At 43.1% G+C, this 27,149-nt stretch overlaps 1 protein-coding gene and 1 non-coding gene across 4 annotated transcripts in view; one reads left to right on the top strand and one right to left on the bottom strand.

Annotated features, from left to right (window-relative positions):
- Positions 1–27,149, bottom strand: part of Crebbp (CREB binding lysine acetyltransferase) — a 123,612-nt gene that overhangs the window by 72,047 nt on the left and 24,416 nt on the right. For all 3 annotated transcript variants that reach the window (XM_090324898.1, XM_090324899.1, XM_090324897.1), the window contains exon 2: positions 21,967–22,679. In XM_090324898.1, the coding sequence (XP_090181024.1) occupies positions 21,967–22,679 (713 nt within the window). The remainder of the gene's footprint in view (positions 1–21,966; positions 22,680–27,149) is intronic.
- Positions 12,102–12,207, top strand: LOC150042243 (U6 spliceosomal RNA). Its single transcript, XR_016533657.1, has one exon. It is a non-coding gene; the product is annotated as a U6 spliceosomal RNA (small nuclear RNA).

Here is a 27,149-nt window from a genome sequence, read left to right as displayed (position 1 = left end):
AAGACTAATGTCATGGGCAGAAGGCTAATAAAACTGTTCCACAGCTAAATGCCATCCTAGGAGAGACAGTGTTCCTCCTACCCATCCCCCACCCCCACACTCCCTGCCTTAGGTCCTCCTACCCAAAAAAGATCTTTCCAGAGGCACTGACCCTGGAACTCCTTCAACTTACTCCTCAATTATCTCAGAAATGCTTTGTTCCTTTTTGAACAAGTTTCCATTAGTTTCAAACACACAGTAAGAATATTGGCATTGAAAAGCTTTACTAACTACAATTTGCTTTAAATAAGTTAGTAAGGCAGGCAGTTGTGGTGAGAGGAACCACACAGCAGCAAGTAATCAGTGAATGCATAATCTCTAATATTATATGTTAATATTACACATAATATTAGAAATTTCCCTTAATAAAGTTTTTCTTTACTTTTTTTTTTTGTCAGTCCTGGTTTGAGCTCAGGGCCTGAGCACTGTCCTTGGACTTTCTCAAGGCTAGAGCTCTACCCCTTGAGCCTCAGCACCACTTCTGGCTTTTTTTTATGTATGTGTTACTGAGGATTCGAACCCGGGTCTTCGTGCATGCTAGGCAAGTACTCAAACACTAGGTTAAACTCCCGGCTCAAACTTTTCTTTAAAAAAAAAAAAAAAGTATACTAGGCACTGGTAGCTCATACATATAATCTTAGTTATGCAGGAAGCTGAGATCTGAGGCTCACAGTTCAAAGCCAGCATAGGCAGGGAAGTCTGTGAGAGTCTTCCATTTAGCTCCCAAACAGCCAGAAGCAGAGATATGGCTCAGTTGTAGAGAACTTTGAGCAAAAATCTCAGAGACAGTGCCCAGGCCAAGGTTAAGCTCCAGGACGGTACACTTGTGCGTATGCACACATACATGTGCATACAAATACAAATACACACACACACACACACACACAGGCACACCCCCCCCCCAAAAGTAAAGTGAAATAAGATACAATATACAGCAAAGCGAAATTTCGGAAAGAGAAATCCTATGTTCTATCTCCACAAGGCCAGCCACTGAACCATGCCAGTTTTCACACATGTGTGAGAATCCCCAATGCAATCAATATCCTGATGCTTATCTGTCTCCTCTGGGGAGGAAAAAAGAGAAACTAAAGTGTGTGAGTTGCCTACCTCTTTTTTTCAAAGTTGAAATTCTCAACTGGTTGCCTTAACATTTCTGGTATCTTGTTTGATTTGATGTATATCTGGAAAGAAGAGGTCTGGACAGGGGGACCCTCTAGAGCTGAATTTCCATTTTAGCTTTTACCATGGATTAAAGATATAGCTCAGTGGCCGAATGTTTACCTAGCATGTACAAGGCCCTGGGTTCAATCTCCAGCACTGCATGTGTATACATACTTGCAAACACCAAGTTCTACTTAAGTAAGCTCTACCTCAGCAACTGTCACACCAGGGTGCCCAGTCTAACTTACAGCCTTGCTATAGACTCAATTTCTTCTCCTGAAAGGTGAATATATTTAGTAAGACAGACCAAGTAATTTTTGTCAGCTCTGAAAATCTAGACTGGAAACAAGTCAGTGTGTAATGAACTAAACTCCATTTCTGCTGAAATGTCAGTATAAAGTAGCATAACCAAAAAGGTGATTCTCATACACAGGTCATTTCATTCAACATGGTATCTTCACAGATAATCTTTTCCACTTTTCTAAAAGTAAACCCATGCCAACCATCTAAATGTTTACCCTATGTATACTTTTGTGTTTAGATTTCTAATCAAGGCAAAAAGTAACTGAGTAAATAAAACTACATTTCTGATTCCCAACTTAGTTCCTTTAATTGTAATTTTAAAATAACTCAGAAGGAGTTGGGGTACAGCTCAAGTGATAAGACTACCTAAGTGTAGGATCTAAATTCAAACCCTACGCTCCCCCCCCCCCCCCCGAAAAAGAGCCAGACACCAGTGGCTAACACCTATTCTCCCACCTACTCAGAAGACCGAGATCAGGAGGATTGTTCCCGTCTTGGCCAGGCAAAAAGCTCCCAAGACTCCACCTCAAATACCAGCTTAATCTGGAGCCATGTACCTGTCACCCTAATTACTTGGAAACATACACAGGACTGTGGCATAAAATGAGACCCAATATCCAAAGTAAAGAAGCAAGATGGGAAGCTGAGGGCGTGACTAGTTAAAATAAGGCCAAAGAGGCCAACACAGGCCACTTAAAGAACCACCAAAACCAATTTCCAGGAAACAAGCCTAACTGTCACCTAAAAGATTAGGTAGAACTCAAGGGCAATACTCCGGCCCTAAGCTATAGTTTTTAAGGTTAAGCTATGTGTTTCCATAATTTACTTTTTTCTTCCCCTGGTCATGGCACTTGAACTCAACTTGGGTGCTGTTTTTGAGCTCCTTTTGCACAAAGCTAGCACGCTACCACTTAAGCCACAGTACCATTTCCAGCTTTTTCTGTCATTAATTGGAGATAAGAGACTCACGGACTTTCCTTCCTGGGTTGGTTTCAAATCACAACCCTCAAATCTCAGCTTCCTGAATAGCTAGGATTACAGGCATGAGCCACTGGTGCCCAGCTCATAGTTTACATTTCCGAATGCTAATTCTGTACGTATTCTCACACCTGCAATAGATCTATGTTAACACATATACTTTATAGCACCAATGCTCAAATGAACCTCCAAGTAATCTTTTCAGTAAAATTCTGATATTACTGATATTCTATCTAATTTTCCTACAGCTCTTGTTTTGTGCTCTTGTTCTATCCTTATTAACTATATCCTTTCTACCATTTAAGTCAAGTTCAATCTCAGAAAATAGAAAAGTTAATTACAGGATGCAGGAGTGTGGCCTAGTGATAGAGTGCTTGCCTGGCATGCACAAAGTCCTGGGTTTGATTCCTTGGTACCACATACAAAAAAAGGCTGGAAATGAATCTGTGACTCAAGTGGTAGAGTACTACCCTTGAGAAAGTTCAAAGACAGTGCCTAGGCCTTGAGTACCAGCCCTAGGGCTGGCAAGAAATTTAAAAAAAAAAAAAAAAGGAAGGAAGGGAGAAGAAAAGAAAAAAAGAGAAGAAAAAAAAATTAACTAAATCAAGAACCAAAAAAGAGCCAGGTGCTGGTGGCTCACACCCATAATCCTAGCTGGAATCTGGAAGATCACACTCAACAGCAGGCAGGCATAAAAGTTTGGGACTGATCTCCATTAACCAGCAAAATGGCAGACTGGGAGCATGGCTATAATGATAGGGTGCTAACCACGGGCAACAAAGCCCAGCAAGAGTGTAAATCTCTGAACACAAGCCCCAGTACTGTGGCACAATGTAAAGTAGAGTCAAAAAAGGAAACTCTCCAAATTAAATGTATTATTTAAGTGATGTCTTACAGCTCTACTAAATTTCCCCATGAAAAAGCATTTTAATCAAGTTCGTCAATCGATCTTTCAAGAGTCTCCCCCAACCCCATCCACTGCCTCGTCTTTTCTCCCCTTCCCATTTATGTCTGCTGTATCGCTCTTCATTGGGAGAATGAAGAAAGTGCCTATGAGTAAAGAAAGAACACAGGGGGCTGGTGGGAAGGAAAGTGGGATAAGAACATAGGAAGGGGTAATAAGGTTGGAGAAGTAATGTACTCACTGCCTTCCAAATGTAACTGTAAGCCCTCTATACATCATCCTGACAATAAAATTTTAAAAAGAAAAAGCACCACTCAAAAACAAAAACAAAATCCCAGAAAGATGCAGTAGATAAGGGCATACTACGTAAAGTGAGCAATACAAGTTCTACACCAGAGCCCAGCCACCCTCAGGGATAAGCCCTAAGTATTAACCCGAGGATGGAAGCGCCTGTAGGCTGAGGGAGGCCCATACCAGTATCCCTGATACCTACAAACTCTGGTGGTCATGCTCAATCATCATCTAAAAGCTGTTCAGGTCCTGAGCTGTCAGGCACATGAACAACAGTCACCAAAAGGGCAAAAGGAAGAATATGGTGATTCTATGCTGACACAGTTACAAACAGATAATGAAAAGTTCAAGGCACTACATAACCCACAGCATTGTCTGTCACAACGTATTTATGTGATGTATCCAGAATCTATGGACACAAAACCAGGAAAAAGATCTTGCCTTTATCCAATATTCTTTTTTTTTCCCCCAGTCCTGGGCTTGAGCTCAGGGCCTGAGCACTGTCCTTGGTCTTTCTCAAGGCTAGAGCTCTACCACTTGAGCCTCAGCACCACTTCCGACTTTTTTTCTATGTATGTGGTACCGAGGAATCAAACCTGGGTCTTCGTGCATGCTATGCAAGCACTCTACCACTAGGCCAAACTCCCGGCCCCCTTTATCCAACATTCTTTTACCCTGTATCCTAGCACAGACTAGGAGTTTAGTATTCAGAAAGAACCAAATAAATAGCACTTTAAAAAATCACCACCCTAAGCAGTCCATAGAAACAAGAGTTCCCATATATTTGCCCGAGAAGAAAGACCATCAAGGATACTGGACAAGTCACCAAAGCCAAGATAAAATGCCATCCAGGGCAATATTGCCTGAAGGGCACTAGGAGAAACATCATCTTTTTTTTTTTTTTCCTGGGGGGCGGGGAACGATCCTGGGGCTTGAAATCTGGACCTGGGTGCTGTCCCAGAGCTCTTCAGCTCAAGGATGCCACCCTACCTCTAAAGCCACAGTGCCACTTCCAGTTTTCAGGTGGTTAATTGGAGATAAAAAGTCTCACTGACTTTTGTGCCCAGGCTGGCTTTGAACCTTGATTCAGATCTCAGCCTCCAGAGTACAGGCACAAGCCACTGCACCTAGATGAAACAACATCTTTCTATCTGTTAACCTTTGTTAAACTTCTAAGTACCTAAGTTACTAGTTGGAATACACAGGCACTCCAAATGCCATGCTGAAAGGTTAAGCAAAACAAGATCTTCTTCTTTCTGCTTCCTCCTCCTCCTCCTCCTCCTTCTTTTTTTTTTTGGTGCCAGACCCAGGGCTTGAACTCAAAGCCTATGTATAATACCTGAGATTCTGTGCTCAAGAATAGTGCTCTACTACTTGAGACATATCCACTTTTGTCTTTTTGGTGGTTGACTGGAGGTAAGAGTCTGATGAGCAGTTTCTGAGTTCAAGCCCCAGAATTATCAAAAGAAAAAAAGAGGCCAATATATAATTGGCTGGGGGCAGAGTCTAGCATGCATGAAACCCTGGGATCAATTCCTCGGTACCACAAATTCAGATAAAGCTGGAAGTGGTGCTCTGGCTCAAGTGGTAGAGCATTGGCTTTGAGCAAAGGTGTACAAGGACAGTGCCCAGGCCCTGAGCTCAAGCCCCAGGACTGATTAAAAAAGAGAGAGAGAGAGAGAACATCTTTACTGGGGAAGGAAATGTCATTGGGGAAGAAGAAGCTTGTCTTTGAACCCACTCAACCTCACAACAAAAACATGAGACCTCATGCACAAAGTCTCCTTCCAGAGACTCTAATAACACGTGACAACAACTACAACACAAATGAATTCCACTGATTTTCATTTCCAGGTGGCTACTTGAAACGTGTGCTTATGAGAAGAGTTGGACCACAACGCAGCAAAACACTCCAGGGGACACAGCGTGAGACCAGTTGGAGGAAGAGGACAAGTGGACATAGGCTGCTACCCAGAACCAGGAAGATCTACGGAAATGTTTCCAATGACAGCAAGCACTAAGCGTGATGAGGCTTGCTTTCTTCTTCCTTTTTAAACTCAGGGCCTGGACACTATCCCTGAGCTTCTTTTGCTCAAGGCTAGAACCCTACCACTTGAGCCACAATGCCAGCCTGATGTGGTTTTGTGGAGACCACTAGGAACATGCCCCATCCCCCCCTGCAAATAAAAGCTAACTTCAGTTTTTTCACATCTTGACATAACTTTTTTTTTTTTATTGGAGGGGAGAGTGTCAGTCAAGAGGCTTGAACTCTAAGCCTGGATGCTGTCCCTGAGCTCTAGCTCAAAGACAGTGTGCTCTATCACTCGAACCATTGCACCACTTATGGCTTTATGGTAGTTTATGAAGATAAGGAGACTTTTGTGCCCAGGCTGGCTTTTTAACTGTGATCCTCAGATCTCAGCCCCCTGCCTAACTAGGATTACAGGTGTGAGTCACCAACGTCTGGCTTGACATAACTTCTTATTTATTTAATTTAATTTTTCCTGTCAATTGTCGGGCTTGAACTCTGGCCTGGGCTCTGTCCTTGGAGCTCTTCAGCTCAAAGCTATTGCCCTATACCTTGAGCCACAGTGCCACTTCCGGTTCTCTAGTGGTTAATTGGAGATAAGAGTCTCAAGGTCTTTAGTGCTCGGTCTGGCTTTGAACTCTGATCCTCAGATCTCAGGCTCCTGAGTAACTAGAATTACAGGTGTAAGCCACCATGCCGGCTTTTTACATAAATCTCAAAACCATATACATCAGAGTGCTCACAAGAAGCAGGGTCAGAAAACACACAGAGAAAAAGATCTTCAACAATAACCTTAGTATTTAGCTTGGTACTCTGGCAAGTCAAGAGTATTAGCTAAAGCTTATCATTTCATGGAGGAGTAAAAGATCACATAGAATCCTCAGGTATACAAATTGGGTTCTGGTATCCCATGCCTATAATTCTAGCTACTCAGGAGGTTGTCACCTGGAGGAATGTAGTCTGAAGCCAGCTGAGAGATACGCATCTTGGAGATTCTTGTCTGAAATTAAACAACAAAAGCAAAACTGGATGTATGGCTCAGGACTGGATGTATGTGTCAGGAGTAGCAGCCTGAGTGAAAAAGTCAAGTCCCATTATTAAAAACAAAAACAAGCTGGGCTGTGGTGGTTCACACCTGTAATCTATTCAGGAGGCTGAGATCTGAGGATCATGGTTCAAAGCCAGCCTGGCATGAGAAAGTTCATGAGACTTGTATCTCCAGAAAACAGGAAGTGGTACTGTGGCTCTAAATGGTAGAGAACTAGCCTTGAGCTGAAAGTTCAGGAAGAACGACCAGGTCCAGAGTTCAAGTCCCACAACTGACCCCCCCCCCCCCAAAAAAAAAGATGGGGTCAGGAGTTTGGCCTAGTGGTAGAGTGCGTGCCTTGCACGCACAAAGACCTGGGTTCAATTCCTTGGTACTACATACATAGAAAAAAGTTGGAAGTGGTGCTGAGGCTCAAGTGGTAGAGCTCTAGCCTTGAGAAAGTCCAAGGACAGTGCTCAGGCCCTGAGTTCAAGCCCAAGACTGGCAAGAAAGAGAGAGGGGGGGAAAGAGGGAGGGAGGGAGGGAGGGAAGGAGGCAGGGAGGAAGGAAGGAAGGAAGGAAGGAAGGAAGGAAGGAAGGAAGGAAGGAAGGAAGGAAGGGGAAGGGAAGGAAAGCAAGCTCAGAATGTTCATAAGCACTTGGGAATGTGGCTCATGCCTGAGATTAAAATAGTGGGGAATATGAGGCAGAAAGACCACAAGTTTGAGACCAGCCTAGGTTACACAGTGAAGTCCAATCTTTTTTAAACAAAAAACTAGATATGTTGATGCAGGCTTGTAATCCCATCTTCCCAGGAGTGGGACCCAGAAGAATTGTGAGTCTAAAACCAGTCAGGCAAAAGAATTAAAACTCTGTGTGTGTGTGTGTGTGTGTGTGTGTATACACACATATATGGACATATATACAAACACACACATACGTGTATACATGTGCATATATATTTTAATGAGAGGGGGGAGGGGGAGGGAGAGGGAGGGAGGGAGGGAGGGAGGGAGGGAGAGAGAGCGCGCGCGCATGCGCTTATAGTCCCATAACCCTAACTACTGGAGAGGCTGAGCTTAGGAAGCCTGCAATTCAAGAGCAGATGGATGAGGAGATTCTCCAGACCCTCTTCCTCAAGGGAAGATGCTGATGTGGAGAGCACTCCTGTGATCCCAGCCACTGTGGAAAGCTGAAGCAGGCCAACTGTGCAACGTGGGCTGGAAGCAAGGCTTTACCTAAAGAATAACTAGCTCAGGACCAGGAGCACGGCCTAGTGGTGGAGCGCTTGCCTAGCATGCATGAAGCCCTGGGTTCCATTCCTTGGTACCACATACATGGAAAAGCCAGAAGTGGTAATGTTGCTCAAGTGACAGAGCACTAGGCCTTGAGCAAGCTCAAGACAGTGCCCAGGCACTGAGTTCAAGCCCCAGGACTGGCAAAAAATTAAAAAGAAAAATAACTATCTCAGAAAAGTGTTGGAGGCATGGCTCAGTGGTAGAGCGCTTGCCTAGAAAATAAGAAGCCCTGAGTTAACATCCTAATACTAACAAAATTAGAAAGAAAGAAAGAAAGAAAGAAAGGAAGGAAGGAAGGAAGGAAGGAAGGAAGGAAGGAAGGGAGGGAGGGAAAAGAGAGAGAGAGAGAGAGAAAAAAGAGCTGGGAATGTGGTTCAAGTGATACAGTGCTTGTCCAATATGCTCAAGATCCTTGGTTCAATCCCCAGTACAAAATGAAAGGCAAGTTATTCTGGCCTAGCATGAACATGAAGGCACACCAGGCCCGGGCACCGAAGTTCATGCCTGAAATCCCAGCTACTTGAATGTCAGACTCAAATAACAACCAAAGTTAGCAAGACCCCATCATCAACAAGGTGGGTACTGTGATGATTCACACCTATACACAGGAGGCTGGCGATAGGTAAGGAGGATCTCAGGCCAAGGCAGGTCCTAAGCAAAAACGTAAAAACATAAAGGGCTTCGGACTGTGGCTCAAGTGTTAAGAGTAACTGCCTGGTGAGCATGAGGTTCTGAATTCAGACCCCAGTACCATAGGGAGGTAGGTAGAGAACCAATGCACCTCCTGCACCAGAGGGACCATTCATTTGCCATGGCTTAAGCCTAAGCTGACATATTTTCCAGCATCATTCCACACATGCTGGGATATGCTTAAAACTGCAATTCATTAATTCATATGCAGTATATTTAAAAAATACAATTTAGTGCACAAAGAACAAAAAATTTTTTTTAAGAATTTAAGGACCAGAGCCGGGTGCAGTAGCTCTTGCCTGTAGCTACTCAGAAGCCTGAGATCTGAGGATCATGGTTCAAAGCCAACATGGGCACAAAAGGGCACTAAAGACCAAGAGATTCTTATCTCTAATTAATCACTAGAAAATGGGAAGTGGGGCTATGGCTCAAGGGTAGGGTGGTAGCCTGGAGCTAAAGAGCTTAGGGACAGTGCCCAGGCCCAGTGGTAGGGCGTAGCCTTGACCTGAAGAACTCAGGGACAGAGTCCAGGCGCCGGAGTTCAAGCGCCATGACCACCCCCAATCCCCCAAAAAAGAATTTAAGGACCAGAAATATTCTCTTCAATGGTATAAAGAATCAGAACTAGCCTAGACCATGGCTAGATCATGTGCAAAGTCAAAGCATTTCTGTTGGCAACCTACCACTGCTGGAAAAAAGCCAAGGAAAGCAGTTTTCATGGAAAGGCATGGCTGTATGTATTCAGCTGTCTACTATCACCCACTTGCTCCTGGAACCCTTCCAGTACCTCAACTTGGGAAGGAAAACAGGCTACCGATAACAATGCCACAACCAGTAGTCACTGGCCATTGCACTCCTGCTGAGGTGCACAACTGGGCAAGAGCATAAGCACAGGCAAGCAATCTACCAGCCCTTGACTCAGCATGTACTGCCCCACCTCAGAAGCACTGCTTTACAACTCACCAATGAAAATGATGAAAAGAGCAGGCAGAAGAGGTCACAAAGGATCATAGTATGTGCAGGTATCACAAGAATTCAGAGCAAGGAAAGATGGGATCGAGCCTGAAAGAAGGCTTGAAAGAAAAGAGGCAAAGGAGTCTGGTGTGATGGCTCATGCCTGTAATCCTAGCTATTCAGGAGGCTGAGATCTAAGGATCAGGTTCAAAGCCAGCCTGGGATAGAAAGAAAGAAGGGGGGGCAGGAGGAAGGGGGAAAAGGAAAGAAAAGAGGGAAGGGGCCTAGGAATGTGGCTTGGTGGTAGAGTGTTTGCCTAGCATGCAAGAAGCCCTGGGTTCAATTCCTCAGTACCACATACACAGAAAGGGCTTTGTGGCTCAAATGGTAGAGTATTAGCCTTGAACAAAATAAGTTAAGGGACAGAGACCAGTCTCTGAGTTCAAGCCCCACAACAGAGAGAGAGAGAGAGACAGAGACAGACAGAGAGAGAGACAGAGAGAGAGACAGAGAGACAGAGACAGTGTTAGCCAGGTGCCTGTGGCTCACGCCTGTAACCCTAACTACCCCACGGGCTAAGATCTAAACATCACAGTTTAAGGCAGCCCAGGCAGGAACGTTCACCAAGTTCTACACCCAATGAACTACTAAAGACGGCAGAAGTGGAGCTGTGTTTCAAGTGGTACAGTACCAGCCTTGAGTGGAAAAAAGCACGGGAAATATATAAACAAGTATATATTCATGGAGAGTGCAACATCGAAGTACTTAGCAGTAATTAGGGTTTCTTTTTTAAAATTTCTATATTATTTACAAAACCTATACAAAATACTGTTTTATCAAAGGAAAAATTATCCTTTAAAAAAGATATTATCAACTCAAACATTCTGTCCATACATGATAACCCACTGTAGGACTGCACAGCCATTCTTAAAACATTAACCGAAGTTGTCATTAGATACTGAATGCAACTAAGTAAAACCAAACTGATGACTGTCAGAGATTACTCCTGGATGTTAATTTATATCAAATACACCCTGATTGTAACACAAAATGTCACACTTGACTCTACAGTATTATATGTGACCAGAACCAAGTGAGTGAACAAGGCTCAGTCACTGCTATCAGGTATCTACCACTTGTCTTTGCAAAGGCAGGGAGGATACAAAAAGTTGTATGCAGCTCTAACAATTTATGTTTCCTGTTTCAGCAGTCTCACAGTTGCCTCTTGGTACAAGGAAAGTACAATGATTCCCACTATCTGAACTCTGGTTCAAATTCAAGCAGAAAGAGATGTCACATTAAGTTCGATTTGGTACCTAAGCTCTGGAAAGTCACAAGCAAGAGGTTAGATCAGAGATTTGCCTGAATGTGTGTAGTTCCCAAGCACAGACAGCAGGGCCCTACTGTAATTGTAAAGAGCCTGTAAAGGAGCAAACCTTCTCATTAATGAGGTCACTTGGCAGCTAGCTATCACATGGCCCACCTGCTCAGCTCAGCACTGTCTTCAGGACGGTAGAAGTTAGAAGATTGTGGCAGCCAGGCGCTATGTGTCAAGCCTGTAATCCTAGCGACTCAGGAGGATAAGATCTGAGGATCGGGGTTCAAATCTGTGAGACTCTGATCTCCAATTAACCACTAGAAAAGTGCAAGTGACACTGTGGCTCAAGGGGTAGCACAGTAGCCTTGAACTGAAGAGCTCAGGGACAGTGCCCAGGCCCAGAGTCCAAGCCCCACGATCAATCCCAAAACAAACAAACAAACAAACAAACAAACAAACAAAGGTTGTGACACATGACTGGGAAAGTGACGTCTATTAGCCATCTTCTAGAAGGGAGGTCCTATGAGGTGATGGAAGCGGATAACATACAAAGGCCAAGTTCTCCCATCCACAAGGCAGAAAACACAGAACACAGGAAATCAGTTATGGGCTGCTAACAAAAATCTCAAGGGGGACGTGGATCAAGAGGCCACAGGTACAAAACTGCTCAACTACTACTCAGTTTGTCTTCATCTACTCCAAAAATTTAAATGTTCATAACATCACAAGATGAGCAGACATCTGGCTAAGAGGTATATGGACAGACCTAGATCCTAAAGAAAAGGAACAGGGGCCAGGAATTTGGCCTAGTGGTAGAATGCTTGCCTAGCATTCACGAAGACCCAGGTTTGATTGTTTGGTACCACATACATACATAGAAAAAAGCTGGAAGTGGTGCTGTGGCTCAAGTGTTAGAGCTCTAGCCTTGAGAAAAGTTGAAGGACAGTGCTCAGGCCCTGAGTTCAAGCCCCATAACTGGCAAAAAAAAAAAAAAAAAAGGAACAGGGGAACTAGAAGACACAGAAGTGAGCTGACTATTAATGATGATAACTAGTTTAAAAGTTAAGCAAGGCGAAAGCTGCTTAAGTTTCTTGAAATTCTTAGGAGTTATGCTTGCTTCCACAGCACATATACTAAAATTAGAAAGATAAAGAGAAGATTAACATGGCCCTGCGCAAGGATAACATGCAAATTTGTGAAGCATTCCAAATTTTAAATATTTTAACAAAAAAAATTCTCAGGACTTAATCCAACAGTTAACACCTCCCACCCCCTTAAACCCACTACGGAGGTAGTAGCATCTTGACCAACTGGAAAGCAAAGCTGCTGAATCGGCAGCTTCTTCCGTTCTGAGAGGACTCTAAGCAGATGTGCTATAGATTTACAGAACAATGGGTTCTACAACCTCCTCCTGGTCTGACCTATCTTTCTGGCCCTTCTTTACCTCCCCATACCTCATCAGGATGCCTGCTCAAGGTTGAGATTAGACACTACTGCCAACGATTCACAAGAGGCACCATGAGTTCCTGTTACTGAGGGAAGAGCATGTAGGAAACTGCAAATCTTAAGGTAAGTTCAAGATCTCTTTCTGGGGCCAGGAGGATGGCCTAGTGGTAGAATGCTTGCCTAGCATTCACGAAGACCCAGGTTTGATTCCTTGGTACTACATACATGGAAAAGGCGAAAAGTGGTGCTATGGCTCAAGTAGTACAACACTGAGATCTGAAGATCACAGTTCAAAGCCAGCCTAGGCAGAAAGTCTATGAGACCTCTTATCTCCAATTAACTACCCCCAAAGCCAGAAGTGTGCTATGGCTTAAGTGGTAGTAGAGTGTTATCCTTGAGAAAGAGCTCAGGGATAGTGTCCCGGCCCAGAACTAGCATTACGCATGCACATGCACACACACACACACACACACACACACACACACACACACACACACACACAGAGTGAGGCAGAATCCCCTGAAATAAAAAGATTTTTCTATAGCATGAAATCAGGAAGGAAAGAGACTAGCAGTATATTTCTGATACAATTCAAAGTTAGCAACTTTGTAATTCCAAAGTTAGTAGATGATGTCTGAAGAACCATGTTATCTATCTCACTTGCCTTATTCTGGGAAGAATTCAAGATGGTCTGCTTTCTAGCTTATTTGTTTTTGTTGTTGTTGTTTATTTTTGCCAGTCCTGGAGCTTGAACTCGGGGCCTAAACACTATCCTTGGACTTTCCTCAAGGTTAGCTCTCTACCACTTCAGTCACAGCACCACTTCTGGCTTTTCCTACATATGTGGTACTCAGGAATTGAACCCGGGTCTTCATGCATGTTAGGCAAGCACTCTGCCACTAAGCCAAACTCCCGGCTCCTAGTTTCTTCATTCTAAACTTGGGCAGAAAATGCAAACAATAATATGGGTCATCATAAGCACATGAAGCTTCCACTTAGGAAATCAGGCAATCAATGTGACTGCATTTTTCAAAAGCCATGAACTTACAGTTCCACATTCTTATTCTTAAGTTTGTAATAATATGCCCATGCACACACATAGTGTAGTAGGATCTTGAAATCACCATCCACTGATAATTATTTAGACGTTGTGAAATAAAGTCACCAGCATTCAATTCTTGGTTCTCCTCGGCACTGGTAAGATTAAGAGTGCTCTAGATGCTTGTCTCAGACTGCTCAGCTCAGTAGGAGCCCTGTACTACGTCCACCTCAAAAAGAAAGTGGAATTTTAACACACATACAAGTTGAATACACATCATAACAAGTAAATCTAAGAATCTGGATCAAAGATGCTTGAGAGAGGCCAGCCAGCAGCTCATGCGAGTAATCCTAGCTATTTAAGAGACTGAGAACTGAGGAGCTCAAAAAGCTGCCAATGGAAGTATGGGCTCAAATGGTAGTGTCAGCCTTGAGCTACAAAAGCTAAGCAAGAGGGTGAAGCCCTGAGCTGAAACCCCAACACCAGCAATAACTAATCAAATAAACTTGAAAGACATCCAATTTGTGAGCAATGTAGTGTTTTTTGTTTTTGTCTTTTGCCAGTCCTGGGGCTGGAACTCTGGCCTGGGCACTGACCTTGAGCATTTTTGTTCAAGGCTAGCACTCTGCCACTTGAGCCACAGCACTACTTCCGCCTTTTTCTGTATATGTGGTCTGAGGAATCGAGCCCAGGGCTTTGTGCATGCTAGGCAAGTACTCTACCACTAGGCCCCCCGTTCGTTTTGTTTTTGTTTGTTTTTTTAAGACTGTCTCATCATATGTATAGTCTAGGTCTGCCTCAGCAGACATATATGAGTACATACACAGGCATATACTTTTTTCTTTTCTTTTTTCTGTTTTTTTTTTTTTTTTTTTTTGTTAAGTTGGTCATGTTATTTGAACTTGGCGTGGACACTGTTTCTGAGCTCTTCAGCTCAAGGCTAGCATTTGAGCCACAGTGCCTCTTCTGGTTTTCTGGTGGATAATCAGAGATAAGAGTCTCACAGACTTTTGTGTCCAGGTGGCTTTGAACCATGATCCTCAGACCTCAGCCTCCTAAGTAGCTAGGATTACAGGCGTGAACCACTGGTGCCAGGCTGTTTTTTAAAATGTGTTGCTCCTGGAACCCTGGAACTGCTACACAATAGAGTAGGAGAAACACTGGAACTCATAGGCACAGGCAAAAACTTCTTGAACAGAATCTCAGGGTCTCAACAGATAGAAGAGAGACTCAACAAATGGGACTACCTAAAAATAAGTCTGCATAGACACGGCATAGCTACTTAAGTAGAAAGACAGCCAATCAACAAGGAAAAGATATTTAGCAATAATATATCAGACAGATGCTTACTATCCAAAATCTACAGGGAACTCAAACTAATCCCCCACAAACCCAACAAACCAATCACTAAATGGGCAAGGGAACTTAAGAAAGACATCAAAAGAAGAGGCTAACTTGGCAAAGAAACATGAGAAAATGTTCATCATCCATAGTCATAAAGGAAATGCAAATAAAAACAACTCTAAGATACCACTTTTTTTTTTGGGGGGGGGGGTAGGTCGTGGGGCTTGAACTCTGGGCCGGGATGCTGTGCCTGACCTCTTCAGCTCAAAGCTAGTTCTCTACTACTTGAGCCACATGGCCACTTCCAGTTTTCTGGTTGGTATTGGAGATAAAGAGTGGCTGGGCTGGCTTGAACCATGATCCTCAAATCTCAGCCTTCTGAGTAGCTAGGATCACAGGCATGAGCCACCAGCACCTGGCTCAGAGAAGTTGCTTCTTTGTTTTATTTTTGTGGGTCATGAGGCTTGAACTCTGGTGCTGTCCCTGAGCTCTTCAGCTCAAGGCTAGTTGTCTACCACTTTGAGTTACAGCACCATCTCCTAGTGTGGTAATCTTGAACGATCTGAACAGGCAGGAAAGTGACTCAGAAAATTTATTCCCTGTATGAAACAGACTTATAGGGCTTTATTAGCTATGAGATGACAAGAGATCACATTTGCAAAACATACCCAGCACAATGGGCATGTCCCTTCCTGCTCTCTCTTTTATCCTAATTCAAAAAATATAAACACAATAATTATTTTTTTTTCTTTTTGGCTGGTCCCTGGCCTTGAACTCAAGGCCTGAACACTGTCCCTGAGCTATTTTTGCTCAAGGCTAGCACGCTACCACTTGAGCCATGGTACTACTTCTGTCCTTTTTTGTGTATGTAGTATGGAGGAATCAAATCCAGGGCTTCATGCATGCAAGGTAAGCCATATTCCCGGCCCTAATAACTGTTATTCTTGTTCATAAGATCATGTCGAAATTTTATGCTATAGGCATGTATTATTTTTGAAAAATGTAAAAAAAATTACACAGTAATGAACATATATATATATATATACATATATAAACCTTATGTTTTAACTTGGTGACAGATGGACAACAAATTACTGTCTACAGTGAGTATAGCTCTTTCCAAAATATAGCAAGAACATTTTGGAAGAGCCAGTCCTTGCAGTTATGCCTAGGATCTGCTAACAAGAAAAACAGAGTATCTCTACACTGAACTTACTCTGTGGACAAATCAACAAACTACATAGCAAATGGAAATATACAATCACCATGGGCCAGCCACTGCACAACAGCATGTATGTTCACACCATCAAAACAGAGCATACCCCACAGAAACATCATCAGCACCTGCTCCAGCTGAATGGATCCTACAGGTAGCATAGTGCTGGGAGACAAGTCTCATCAACCAGTATCAAGGCTTGTTGGCTACCCCAGGGACTGAACTGTGACTCCCAAAAGATCCTACCTAAGGAGAATGGAGCCTCAAAACCTGCTCTGAGAAAGCTTTAAAACAGCCTACAAAAGATTCAACCAATCCATAGCTACTGCCTGCTAGAACAACTCACCCAACATCAAAATGCATTCAACAAGTCATCCACAATGACCTCTACATAGACTGATATTTACATAGATATTACATGATATTCTGCCACTTGCAGAAAAACATGTAACAGTCTCTATCCTGTCTATCCCACTGATAATCTTTCATTTTTTGCTTTAAAAGGTTTTAATTAAAAAAATACTTCGCCGGGCATGGTAGCTCACGCCTGTAATCCTAGCTACTGAGGATGCTGAGATCTGAGGATCACGGTTCAAAGCCAGCTCAGGCACTAAAGTTCTATTAACCATCAAAGAACCAGAAGTGGCCATGTCACTCAAGTGGTAAGGTAGTGGCCTTGAGCTGAAGAGCTCAGGGACAGTGCCCAGGCCAAGTTCAAGTCCCATGACCCACCAAAAAAAAAAAAAAAAAAAAAGGGCAAACTGGAGTTTATTCTTACAATAGGATGAACAACAAAAATAAATAATAACAAAATAACAACCCTACTGATTCATATACTAACATGCATGAAGCTCACAAAAAATTATTTACAGGGCCAAGAGTCTGACCTAGTGGTAGAGTGCTAGAGTGCTCCCTAGAATGCACAAAGTCCTGGGTTCAATTCCTCCATACCACATACACAGAAAAAGACAGAAGTAGTGCTCAAGTGGTAGAGTGCTAACCTTGGGAAAGCTCAAGGTCAGTCCTCAGGCTCTGAGCTCAAGCTCTAGGACAAAAAATAGTAATAAAAACAATTGTAGGGCCGGGGGTTTGGCCTAGTGGTAGAGTGCTTGCCTAGCATGCAAGAAGACCCAGGTTTGATTCCTCGGTACCACATACATAGAAAAAAAGCTGGAAGTGGTACTGAGGCTCAAGTGGTAGAATTCTAGACTTGAGAAAGTCCAAGGGCAGTCTTTAAGACCCTGAGCTCAAGCCCAGGACTGGGGGAAAAAAAATTGTAAGGGGCTGGGAGCATAGCTTAATGGTAGGTAGAGTGCTCACATAGCATGCATGAAGCCTTTGGTTTGATTCCCCAGTTCCACATACACAGAACAAGCCAGAAATGGTGCTGTGGGTCAGATGACAGAGCGCTAGCCTTAAGCAATAAATAAAAATAATAGGGGCCGGGAGTTTGGTCTAGTGATAGAATGCTTGCCTAGCATGCACACTCAAAGACCCAGGTTCAATTCCTCAGTACCATATACATTGGGGAAGGGAGGAGGCCCAAAGTGGTGCTGTGGCAAAGGGTAGAGCTCTAGCCCTGAGAAAGCCCAAGGATAATGCAGAGTTCATGCATTGGACTGGTAAATAATAATAATAATAATAATAATAATAATAATAATAATTAACAGGGCTGGGAATTTGGCTTAATGGTAGGGTACTTGCCTAGCATGCATGAAACATTTCTCAGTAACCACATAAACAGAAAAGGCCAGAAGTGGTGCTGTGGATCAAGTGGTAGAGTGCTAGCTTTGAGCAAAAGTAGCACAGAGACAGGCCTAAACCCTGAGTTTAAGCACCAGCAGTGGCAAAAATAAACAAACAAACAAATAAATGTAATTTACAGTCAGGTACCAGTGTCTCAAACCTGTAATCCTAGCTACTCAGGAAGCTGAGACCTGAGAATCAAGGCTCAAAGCCAGTCTGGGCACAAAAGGACCTGAGACTCTTATCTCCAATTAACCTCAAGAAAATGGGAAGTGTGGTTTGGCTCAAGGGTAGGGCAGTAGCCTTGAGCTGGAAAGCTCAGGGACAGTGCCCAGGCTGACTTCAAGCCCCATGACTTGCAGTTCAAAGCCAGTCTGGACATGAAAGTCTATGAGATTCATCTCCAATTAACCACAAGAAAACCAGAAATGGTACTGTAGCTCAAAGTGGTAGAGCGCTAGTCTTGAGCTGTGCTTGATTTTTTTGTTGTTGTCTCAAACTACAAGCCATGTGTTTGGGTATTATCAGAAGAAAAGTAGAACATTCTTGGGGCCGGGAGTTTGGCCTAGTGGTTAAAGTGCTTACCTAGCATGTACAAAGACCCAGGTTTGATTCCTCGGTACCACATACTTAGAAAAAGCCGGAAGTGGTGCTGAGGCTCAAGTGGTAGAGCTCTAGCTTTGAGAAAAATCCAAGGACAGTGCTCACGCAAAAAATAAAAACAAAAGAAATGTAGAACATTCTTTTCCCACCCCCGCCCCCAACTCCCCAAACCTAATTTTGCTCTTGTTGAGATGGCTTTTATTTTTCCTATTTTAAATGTCTTCTCCTCTGGTATGATAATGCACACTGATAAAGCCAGTGCTCAGGAGGCTGAGACAGGAGAATCACAAAGAATATGAGCAAATATAAATTTATGAAGAAACATATTGTATATGTGTGCTGGTCCTGGGGCTTGACTTCAGGGCCTGGGTGCTGTCTTTGAGTTTCTGTCTCCCTCTTCTACTTCAAAGACAGCATTCTTCCACCTAAAAGACAGTTCTAATTCCAGTTTTTTGGTGGTTAATTGGAGATAACGTCTCCCAGACTTTCCTGCATAGGCTAACTTTAAACTGCTATCTTCAGATCTCAGTCTATTAAGTAGCTAGAATTACAAGCATAAGCCACCAGTGCCCAGAGAAAAGACATGCTTAATAAAGATAAATTGCCTACAGAATGACAAGTATCAGAACATTTATATCTAACAATATCCAGACTGTTAAAAATTTAGATGAGCTATTTACTCTTGGTTAAGAATGAAATTTGAACAATACTTTTTTCCTTTTTTGTTGGTCATGGGACTTGAACTCAGCCTGGGTGCTGTCCCTGAGCTCTTCAGCTCAAGGCTACTGCCCTGGCCCTTGAGCCAAAGCACCACTTCGAGTTTTTCTGAAAGATAATTGGAGATAAGAATCTCATAGACTTTAGTGCCTGGGTTGGCTGTGAATCACAATCCTCAGCTCCTAGCCTCCTGAGTAGCTAGGTTTACAGGCGTGACACCACTACCCCCCCCCCACGCCCAATCCAGCTTTTGCACAGTATTTTTGTGAAATATTTGGTAAGGTTTATTTCAATTTAAAATATCAATATCCTTTCATAAAAACTCCATTTTCAAGAATTTATCCAGGGCTGGGAATTTGGACTAGTGGTAGAGTGCTTGCCTAGCATGCACAAAGACCCGGGTTCAATTCCTCAACACCACATAAATAGAAAAAAGCCAGAAGTAGTGCTGAGGCTCAAGTGGTAGAGCTCTAACCTTGAGAAAGTCCAACAGTGCTCAAGCCCAGAACTGGTTTAAAAAAAAAAAATTATCCAGTATGGCTGGGAGTTTGGCCTAGTGGTTAAAGTGCTTGCCTAGCATGCAGGAAGACCCAGGTTTGATTCCTTGGTACCACATACATAGAAAAAGCCGGATGTGATGCTGTGGCTCAAGTGATAGAATGCTTACAGGATTCATGTCCTATAAATTACAACAGCACAAATCAGGTTACTACTCCAACATTATAAAGAATGTTCTTCAACACAGAAAATGACATGATTTCCCACTTGTATTGCTAAGCGGCAGTGGAGTTCTCCAGATCCTGTGTGATATGTGAATGCCACTGAGCTTGACAGCTAATGCATTTTAAAATTCTGCATAAATAATGATTTTAAAGAAATCTCCTTGAGCTGGGTGTCAGAGGTTTATGCCTATAATCCTAGCTACTCAGGAGGCTGAGACCTAAGGATAGAGCCGAGGCCCAGAATTCAAGCCCCAGGATGGGCAAAAAAGAAAAGAAAAATAAGTCTCCTTTAGATCTCCAAGATTATTCAAGAATGTGAGACCAAGCCAGGCACTGGTGGCTCACACCCGTAATTCTAGCTACTCAGAAGGCTAAGTTCTGAGGATCAAGAGGATCTGAGGATCTGAGTTCAAAGCCAGCCCAGTCACTAAAGTCTATGAGACTCATCTCCAATTAACCACCAGAAAACTGAAGTAGAAGTAGCACTGTGCCTCAATGTGGTACAGTACTTCAGCTCAGGGATAGCACCAAGGCCCAGATTCCTTAAACTGGATAGCGTGGAGTAAGTAGAGTGATGACTCAAAGGTAGAAATGTCAATATACTCAGGAGCCATAAACCCATTAGAAACTCCATTTCAATTATACTCTAAAATGAACAGTCCTTCCCCGCTACCCCCAGACTCTTCTTCCAGTAACAAGTAACACTGAAATTTATGGTTGTATTCCTCACTTCTTCCATTTCAAGAAATAAATGCAATTATAACATGGGGCTATTTCTCTTAAGTGAAAAAGAAAGGTACAGTGCTTTGTACCAGTCACCCATGCTTTCAATCCACCTGAGGGAGAAATTGTATCCTACTCTTCTTTTTTTTTTTGGACGGGGTGGGGGTAGGGGTGGGGATTGGCCACTGGGCTTGAAACTCTGGGCCTGGGCACTGCCCCCTGCTCAATGCTGGTACTCTACTACTTGAGCCACAATGCCGCTGTTCCTCCTGCTGCTCCTCCCCCTTCTCCCCCACCACCTCCTCCTCCTCCTCCTCTTCTTCTTTTTCTTCTGGAGGGGTGGTCAAGGGGCTTGAACTCTGGGCCTGGGCGCTATCCCTGGGCTCTGCAGCTCAAGGCCACCGCCCCACCCTTTGAGCCACTTCCCATTGGAGATAAGAGTCTCGTGTTGTTTAGTGCCCCGGCTGGCTTTGAACCTGAACTGCAATCCTTAGATCTCAGCCACCTGAGTAGCTAGGATCACAGCGTGAACCTCCATGCTTAGCCCACAATGACACTTCTACTTCCAGTTTTCTGGTGGTTAAGTGAAAATAAGAATTTCCTGGCTTTTCTTGCCTGGACAGGCTTTGAACCAAGATCCTTAGATCTCAGCTTACTGAATAGCTAAGATTATAGGAGTGAACCACCTAGGCCTTGGAGGGTTGTACAATCACAGGCTTCCTAAGCTCAGAGTTCCAGGCTCTACCCCAGGACTCCAATGTTAGTAGGTCTACCTTTCTAACAAGCTCTAGGTGACTCTGAGCTGCTAGAGTCACCTGCTACTGTCTTTCCAGGGAGACCCAAGGGCTCTGACCAACCTCTCTCCTGTGTTAAGGAGCAGATAACTAAAACATCTTGGAATACAACTTCTTTGTGAGTAAAATAGACAGGAACAGTATACATTATTTCTAGGTAAATGAAGAAAAAAAGTATATACACAAGACAAAGTACTCTATCAGCAATGAAAAGTGAGATAAAAAGCACTAATTATCAGATCTATAAACTAATGCAACAAAAGGCTTATTTTTGGCAGAAGTTGCCTCTTTCAAGTTCCCTATTTTTACACATGTTCTTTACGTTAAAAATTGATGGTCAGTGATACATGCTTATAATCCTAGCACTTAGAATTCGGAGATAGGAGGACTATAAGTTTGAGGCCAAGCTGTGCCACAGTGAGACCTAGACTCAAACAACAGCAAAAAGAACTATCATTTTAGAGATATGGGCAGAAATCTTTATCCTGAAAAGAGGAGCTCTAAATAATCTGTCTCTTCCACATATGCATGTCATGCGTAAAAGCCCAAGAGAGGGACAAACAGAGCATTTTAGTTAGAGGATGAAGCCTCTACTTCAACAGTCATGTTCAAGCACTTACATACCTTGGTCATGCCTCCTGCCTGTGCTGTGTTCAGTCCCGTGTGGCCAGCCATTTGCGGGGAAACCTGCGTTAAGGTTTCAGCCAACACACTGCTAGTGGCTCCCTGCATAGCTGGAGCAGGGTACGGCATTCCAGCTCCCCTTCCTCTGCCAGCAGTCCCAAGAGATCCATTCATGACTTGGGCCTGGCCTTGTTGGGCCTGATTCATTAAGCTATGGCCAGAGTTACTATTGAGAAGGCCCGGGTGGGTCTGGTTAAAGTTAGCATTCATACAGATCCCAGGTCCAGTCTGCGACGTCGCAGGGGTACTAGTCACCAACCCTACTTGCTTTTGTGCTTGCGGATTCAGTGCCTGGGAAGCCGGAGTGGTGGGCCCAGATGTGCTGGCTGCCTGTTTGGGCAGGGTGGTGGTTGATGAATCACCCTGGTTCAGAGGGCTCTTGCCCATGGCACCCAAGCTGGCCATGTTTGTACTATTTGGCTGCCCTTGAGCCTGGCCACCAAGGCCCTGATGCACAGGACTGCTGGCGCTCACATTTCCTATTCCCGGGTTGATACTAGAGCCGCTGCCCCCTCGAAGAAGCTCCGACAGTTGTTTATGTTTGGAAGCAGCATCTGGAACCAGGTTCCCACTGTTTAAAAGGCTTAACTCTCCTCCATTGGGGATCAGCTCATCAGGAAGATCATTTTCCAAGTCAAACAATGATCCAAAATCTAGAAATTAAACAGAAATGAAAATGAGACACTAAGCAACTATAATATCTCTCCAACGGTCATAGATCACTACAATCTTAACCTAACGGGGCATTTAACAGAGAATACTAGAGCATCTTAAGAATATCAAAATATTTCAAAACTTGAAGGAAATAAAAAGTATTTTGCAAGCTCAAAAGATGGAAACAATTAAACAGAGGTAAGAAGGGGCCAACCCTACTATATTCTATTATTTTCTAAAACAATAAATAATGTGGTGTGAGGAAAAGCTCAGGTATACAAACAGCTATGGGGAAGGTTAAAAATCTCATTAAATTAAATGCTAAAATACTTTTAAGAATGGATGTGCGGAGGCTGTGAGTGTGACCTAGTGGTAGAGTGCTTGCCTAACATGAATGGAGCCCTAGGTCCAATTCATCAGTACCACACACACAGGAAAAGCGTGAAGTGGTGCTGTGGCTCAAGTGGTAGAATGCAAGTCTTGAGCACAGAGAGACTCAGGGATAGAGCCCAGGCCCCGAGTTCAAGCCCCAGAAGGGGGAGGGGGGCGGGGGAAGGGACTGAATGAGTTACGTAACTAGTAATTTGGAGAAATCAATGTTTGACCTTAAATGATTACGTATTTAAAAGTTTCTGGCTACAATAGAAACAAGATTAGTGATTTCTCAAAATGTTAATACCTGCCAAAAAAATAATAATATACATAGGAACTAAAAATAGCTAAAAACAAGTAATAGCTAAGACATCTGTATTACATGAAAGGAATAAAGGTTGATTATACAGATTATACAAAACAGATCACTTGGGCTGAGACTATGGCTTAGTGGTAGAGTGCTTGGCTAGATGCATGAAGCCCTGGGTTTCATTTTCCAGTGCCACATAAACATTAAATGCTAGAAGTGGGACCGGGAATTTGGCCTAGTGGTAGAGTGCTTGCCTAGCATGCACGAAGACCCGGGGTTCAATTCCTCGGTACCATATATATAGAAAAAAGCCGGAAGTGGTGCTGAGGCTCAAGTGGTAGAGTTCTAACCTTGAGAAAATCCAAGGACAGTGCTCAGGCCCTGAGCTTAAGCCCAAGACTGGCAAAAAAAAAAAAAAAAAAAAAAGCCAGAAGTGGCACTGTGGTTCAAGAGGTAGAATACTAGCCTTGAGCACAGAGTGGCTCAGGGACAGATCTCAGGCCCTGAGTTCAAGCCTTAGGATTGAAAAACAAAACAAAAACTCAAAAACCAACCAACCAAACAAACAAACAAAAAAGATCATCCTTCCTGGTCAATGAACAAATGAAAATTAAACCAATGCTCTTTTTCTGATTTATGTCTAATCTTGTGTTATCTATAGTCCCTTTCCGTGTAGCCCTCATTACACAGCAAGCAGATTGCACACACACATGCAAAAACAAGGTCTATAGAACTATGTTCACAATGGTATTACTTGTGACATGGAAAGAAATAATAAATACCCCAAGGCAATTTAGTGTGACAGAGATAGACTGGTCTAGGACTACCTACACTTGAGCTCTAGCTTTGTCTCTCACTCCCAACTTACCAGTAGGGATAACCTTGAACAGGTTACTGGGTCTTTCTGTAACTCAGTATTTTTCATATGGAAGCTAGGGATGGTAGTGGCCCTACACGCCTAGGGGTAGGAAAAAACTGAAAGTAAGCAGTACCTACATAGGTGATGAGTACCTACTAAGCGTCAACTCTTATTATTACTGTTATTTAACGAAAGAACGCTTAATCAATTATTAGATATAGACTGTTGTATCTGTTAAGTAATCACGACTGGAGAAATGAAGGAATGTGTATGTAATAGAGAAACATGAAAATGCAGAGTAAGATTAGAGCAATGGCTGCAATATCACATGTTAGAAGTAAAATCAGTCATATGGGTATAACAGTATGATGTTAGATACATATGACTTTTTAAATTTTAATACATCCACCTATTATCACTTCCCCCCTTTATAATTTCTTCTTTCCGGTTGTGGGGCTTGAACTCAGGGCCTGGGTGCTGTCCCTGAGCCTCTAGCTCAAGGCTGGCACTCTATTACTTGAGCCACAGCACCACTTCCCATTTTTGAGAGGTTCATTAGAGATAAATCTCACAGGGACTTTTCTTCCCAGGCTAGCTTCAAACTGCAATCCTCAGATCTGGGCCTCCTGAGTAGCTATGATTACAGGCATGAGCCACCAGCACCCAGCCCCTTTAGAAAGGTGCTTTCAGGGGAGCAGACCATATTATATGCTTATCTAACATCTCCCTTTCACTGCTGACAAACCTGTATGATACCCTGTGAAAGGATAGGGCCATTCCTAGCCATGGGACAGCAGGATCAGGTAAACTAGGCACCACTCTGTCCGCCCAAAGCATTTTGAAGAAGGTTTTCTTTTCTAATAGTGAGGTATGTTCAGAAAATCTTCTCCATCACCAGGTTTCATTACCGGCCTGGAGCAACCCCACCTTGTAAACAGGAGATGACCTTCCACCATTGTCACACTAAGGATAGACATAAAAAGGGGAACCAACACAAGCTGGTAAAGTCTAAGCTAAGCTGCTATATTGTTTACTCTTTGGACCTCTCTACCTTCTAACTTCTTATGTGAAAAGAACATTACACCACATTAGCCGGAGTTGACCCTAATTGTAGCTGAAAGCATCCTAGCATAACCATCATGTCTGGAAGTTCAAGATGTAGGTGTGAGCCACCAGCCCCAAGGGGGCTTTTTGACCAGTCATGGGGCTTGAACTCAGGACTTGGGCACAGACCCTAAGCCTCTCTATACTCAAGGCTAGTGCTCTACCACCACTTGAGCCACAGTGACAATCTATGCTTTTTCTGACTAGTTTACGGGAGATAAGATTCTCACAAACTTTGCTGCTTGCGCTGGCTTTGTATCACACTGCTCAGGCCCGAGTAGCGAGGACTGCAGGTGTCAGTCACCAGAGTGGGCTCCCAATGGACTTTTCAAAGTCTCCCAAAGTACTTTTCCCAGGAGAAGAAGGGAAAAGCCAAAGAACAGTAAATGAACCCAGACAAAGTCACAGAAAGCCACTATTTAGGCAAATTCAGAGTCATGTCAGAGCCCTAACTTGGTCAAGAACAACAGAAAAGCTGAACTCAGGGTTTGAATACTGACGTAACTCCTGGCCATATGTCTTCATGATAATTGCTCAATCTTGTCATCCAAGATCCTTATGTTCAAAGTGAAGACAGTATCACAGGTTACATAGCAAAAGTTGGACTTGGATACTGTGTGCCATAGGTTGTGTTCTGCAAGAGCCTACAGAACTATTTTCTTACCAATTATACAGGCAATTTGTATAGTTGTGAACTATACTTCACTTCAGGTTTTGGTTTTGATTCCTCCGTCACATCTTGTCTATCTTGATGACTGCTTCCATCCTATTTCAATCCACATCTGAAGCTATTTGGGTACAGTAAGAGTTGACTAATTCTCATAACTTCATCATAACCACTTAAAACTAGGTGTGGCTTTTTAAGAAGACAAGATGTGCATGTTTTTCTCACTTTCCCCTATACTCAATGTAAGAAAACAGACAAGAGTGAAAAAGGCATGCCAGGATATTGTGAAATGACATAGCTACACTTTCTACATGCCAGTGTCTCAACAAGGAGGTTGAGCAACTGCAATGTGAATCACTGAAGTTCCTAAGATTCAAGACTGAGAAGTAGTCCCATTTCAATCCCACCAAAGTCCTGGCATCTGCAACACTGAGGCCATACAAGACGACCAGGAGCCTGTTTCAGGCCCATTACTTTCAGCAAGAGTCTTTCTGGTCACACAACAAATACAAAACAACATGAGTCTCTCTTAAACTGCTAGGCAAAAAAAAAAAACAAAAAAAAAAAAACAAACTGATAGGCAAAAAAAACCCTTTTTTTTCTTCTGGGGCTTCTTGGCCTCCAATCTGGAACCCATTCCCTTTTACTACGCTAATCTAAGAGAAAATGAGTTTTAGCTTCCCAGTTTCTATCACCCTCATGCAAGACCCAAATGAAGAAGAAGAAAAAAAAGCTAAGGACTAGAACAGTGATGATCACATCAAGGAAAATAACAAAGGATATTTCTAAATTAGTCAAGAAACCCAAATCAGCACACACAGATTCTGCATACGTGATGACCACTTTGGAACACTGAAAGACTTATTACACATGAACTATAAGACCTAGTCTTATTTATTATGATTAAGTGTAGTGATGCATCCGTTTATCTCAGTACTTAGCAGACAGGAGGACCACAGACCACCATGGACTATTAGCAAGACCCTGTCTGGAAAAAATAAATTGGTATTTTATCTTAAACTAAGAACAGACTACTATTGAATACGCATAGGGAAAAAAAATCCTGGTGTTTTTTTTTTTTTTGAGGGGGGGCAGAGTGCTAATAGGGTTTGAACTCAGGTCCTTGCAGCACTTGCTAAGCAGGTGTTTTACAAATG

Source organism: Megascapheus bottae, chromosome 36 (assembly GCF_031878675.1).
Source record: "Megascapheus bottae isolate mThoBot1 chromosome 36, mThoBot2.hap1, whole genome shotgun sequence".
NCBI classification, from domain to species: domain Eukaryota; kingdom Metazoa; phylum Chordata; class Mammalia; order Rodentia; family Geomyidae; genus Megascapheus; species Megascapheus bottae.
Note: the sequence above shows the minus strand (reverse complement) of the source record. Positions and strands in the feature narration are given on the sequence as shown.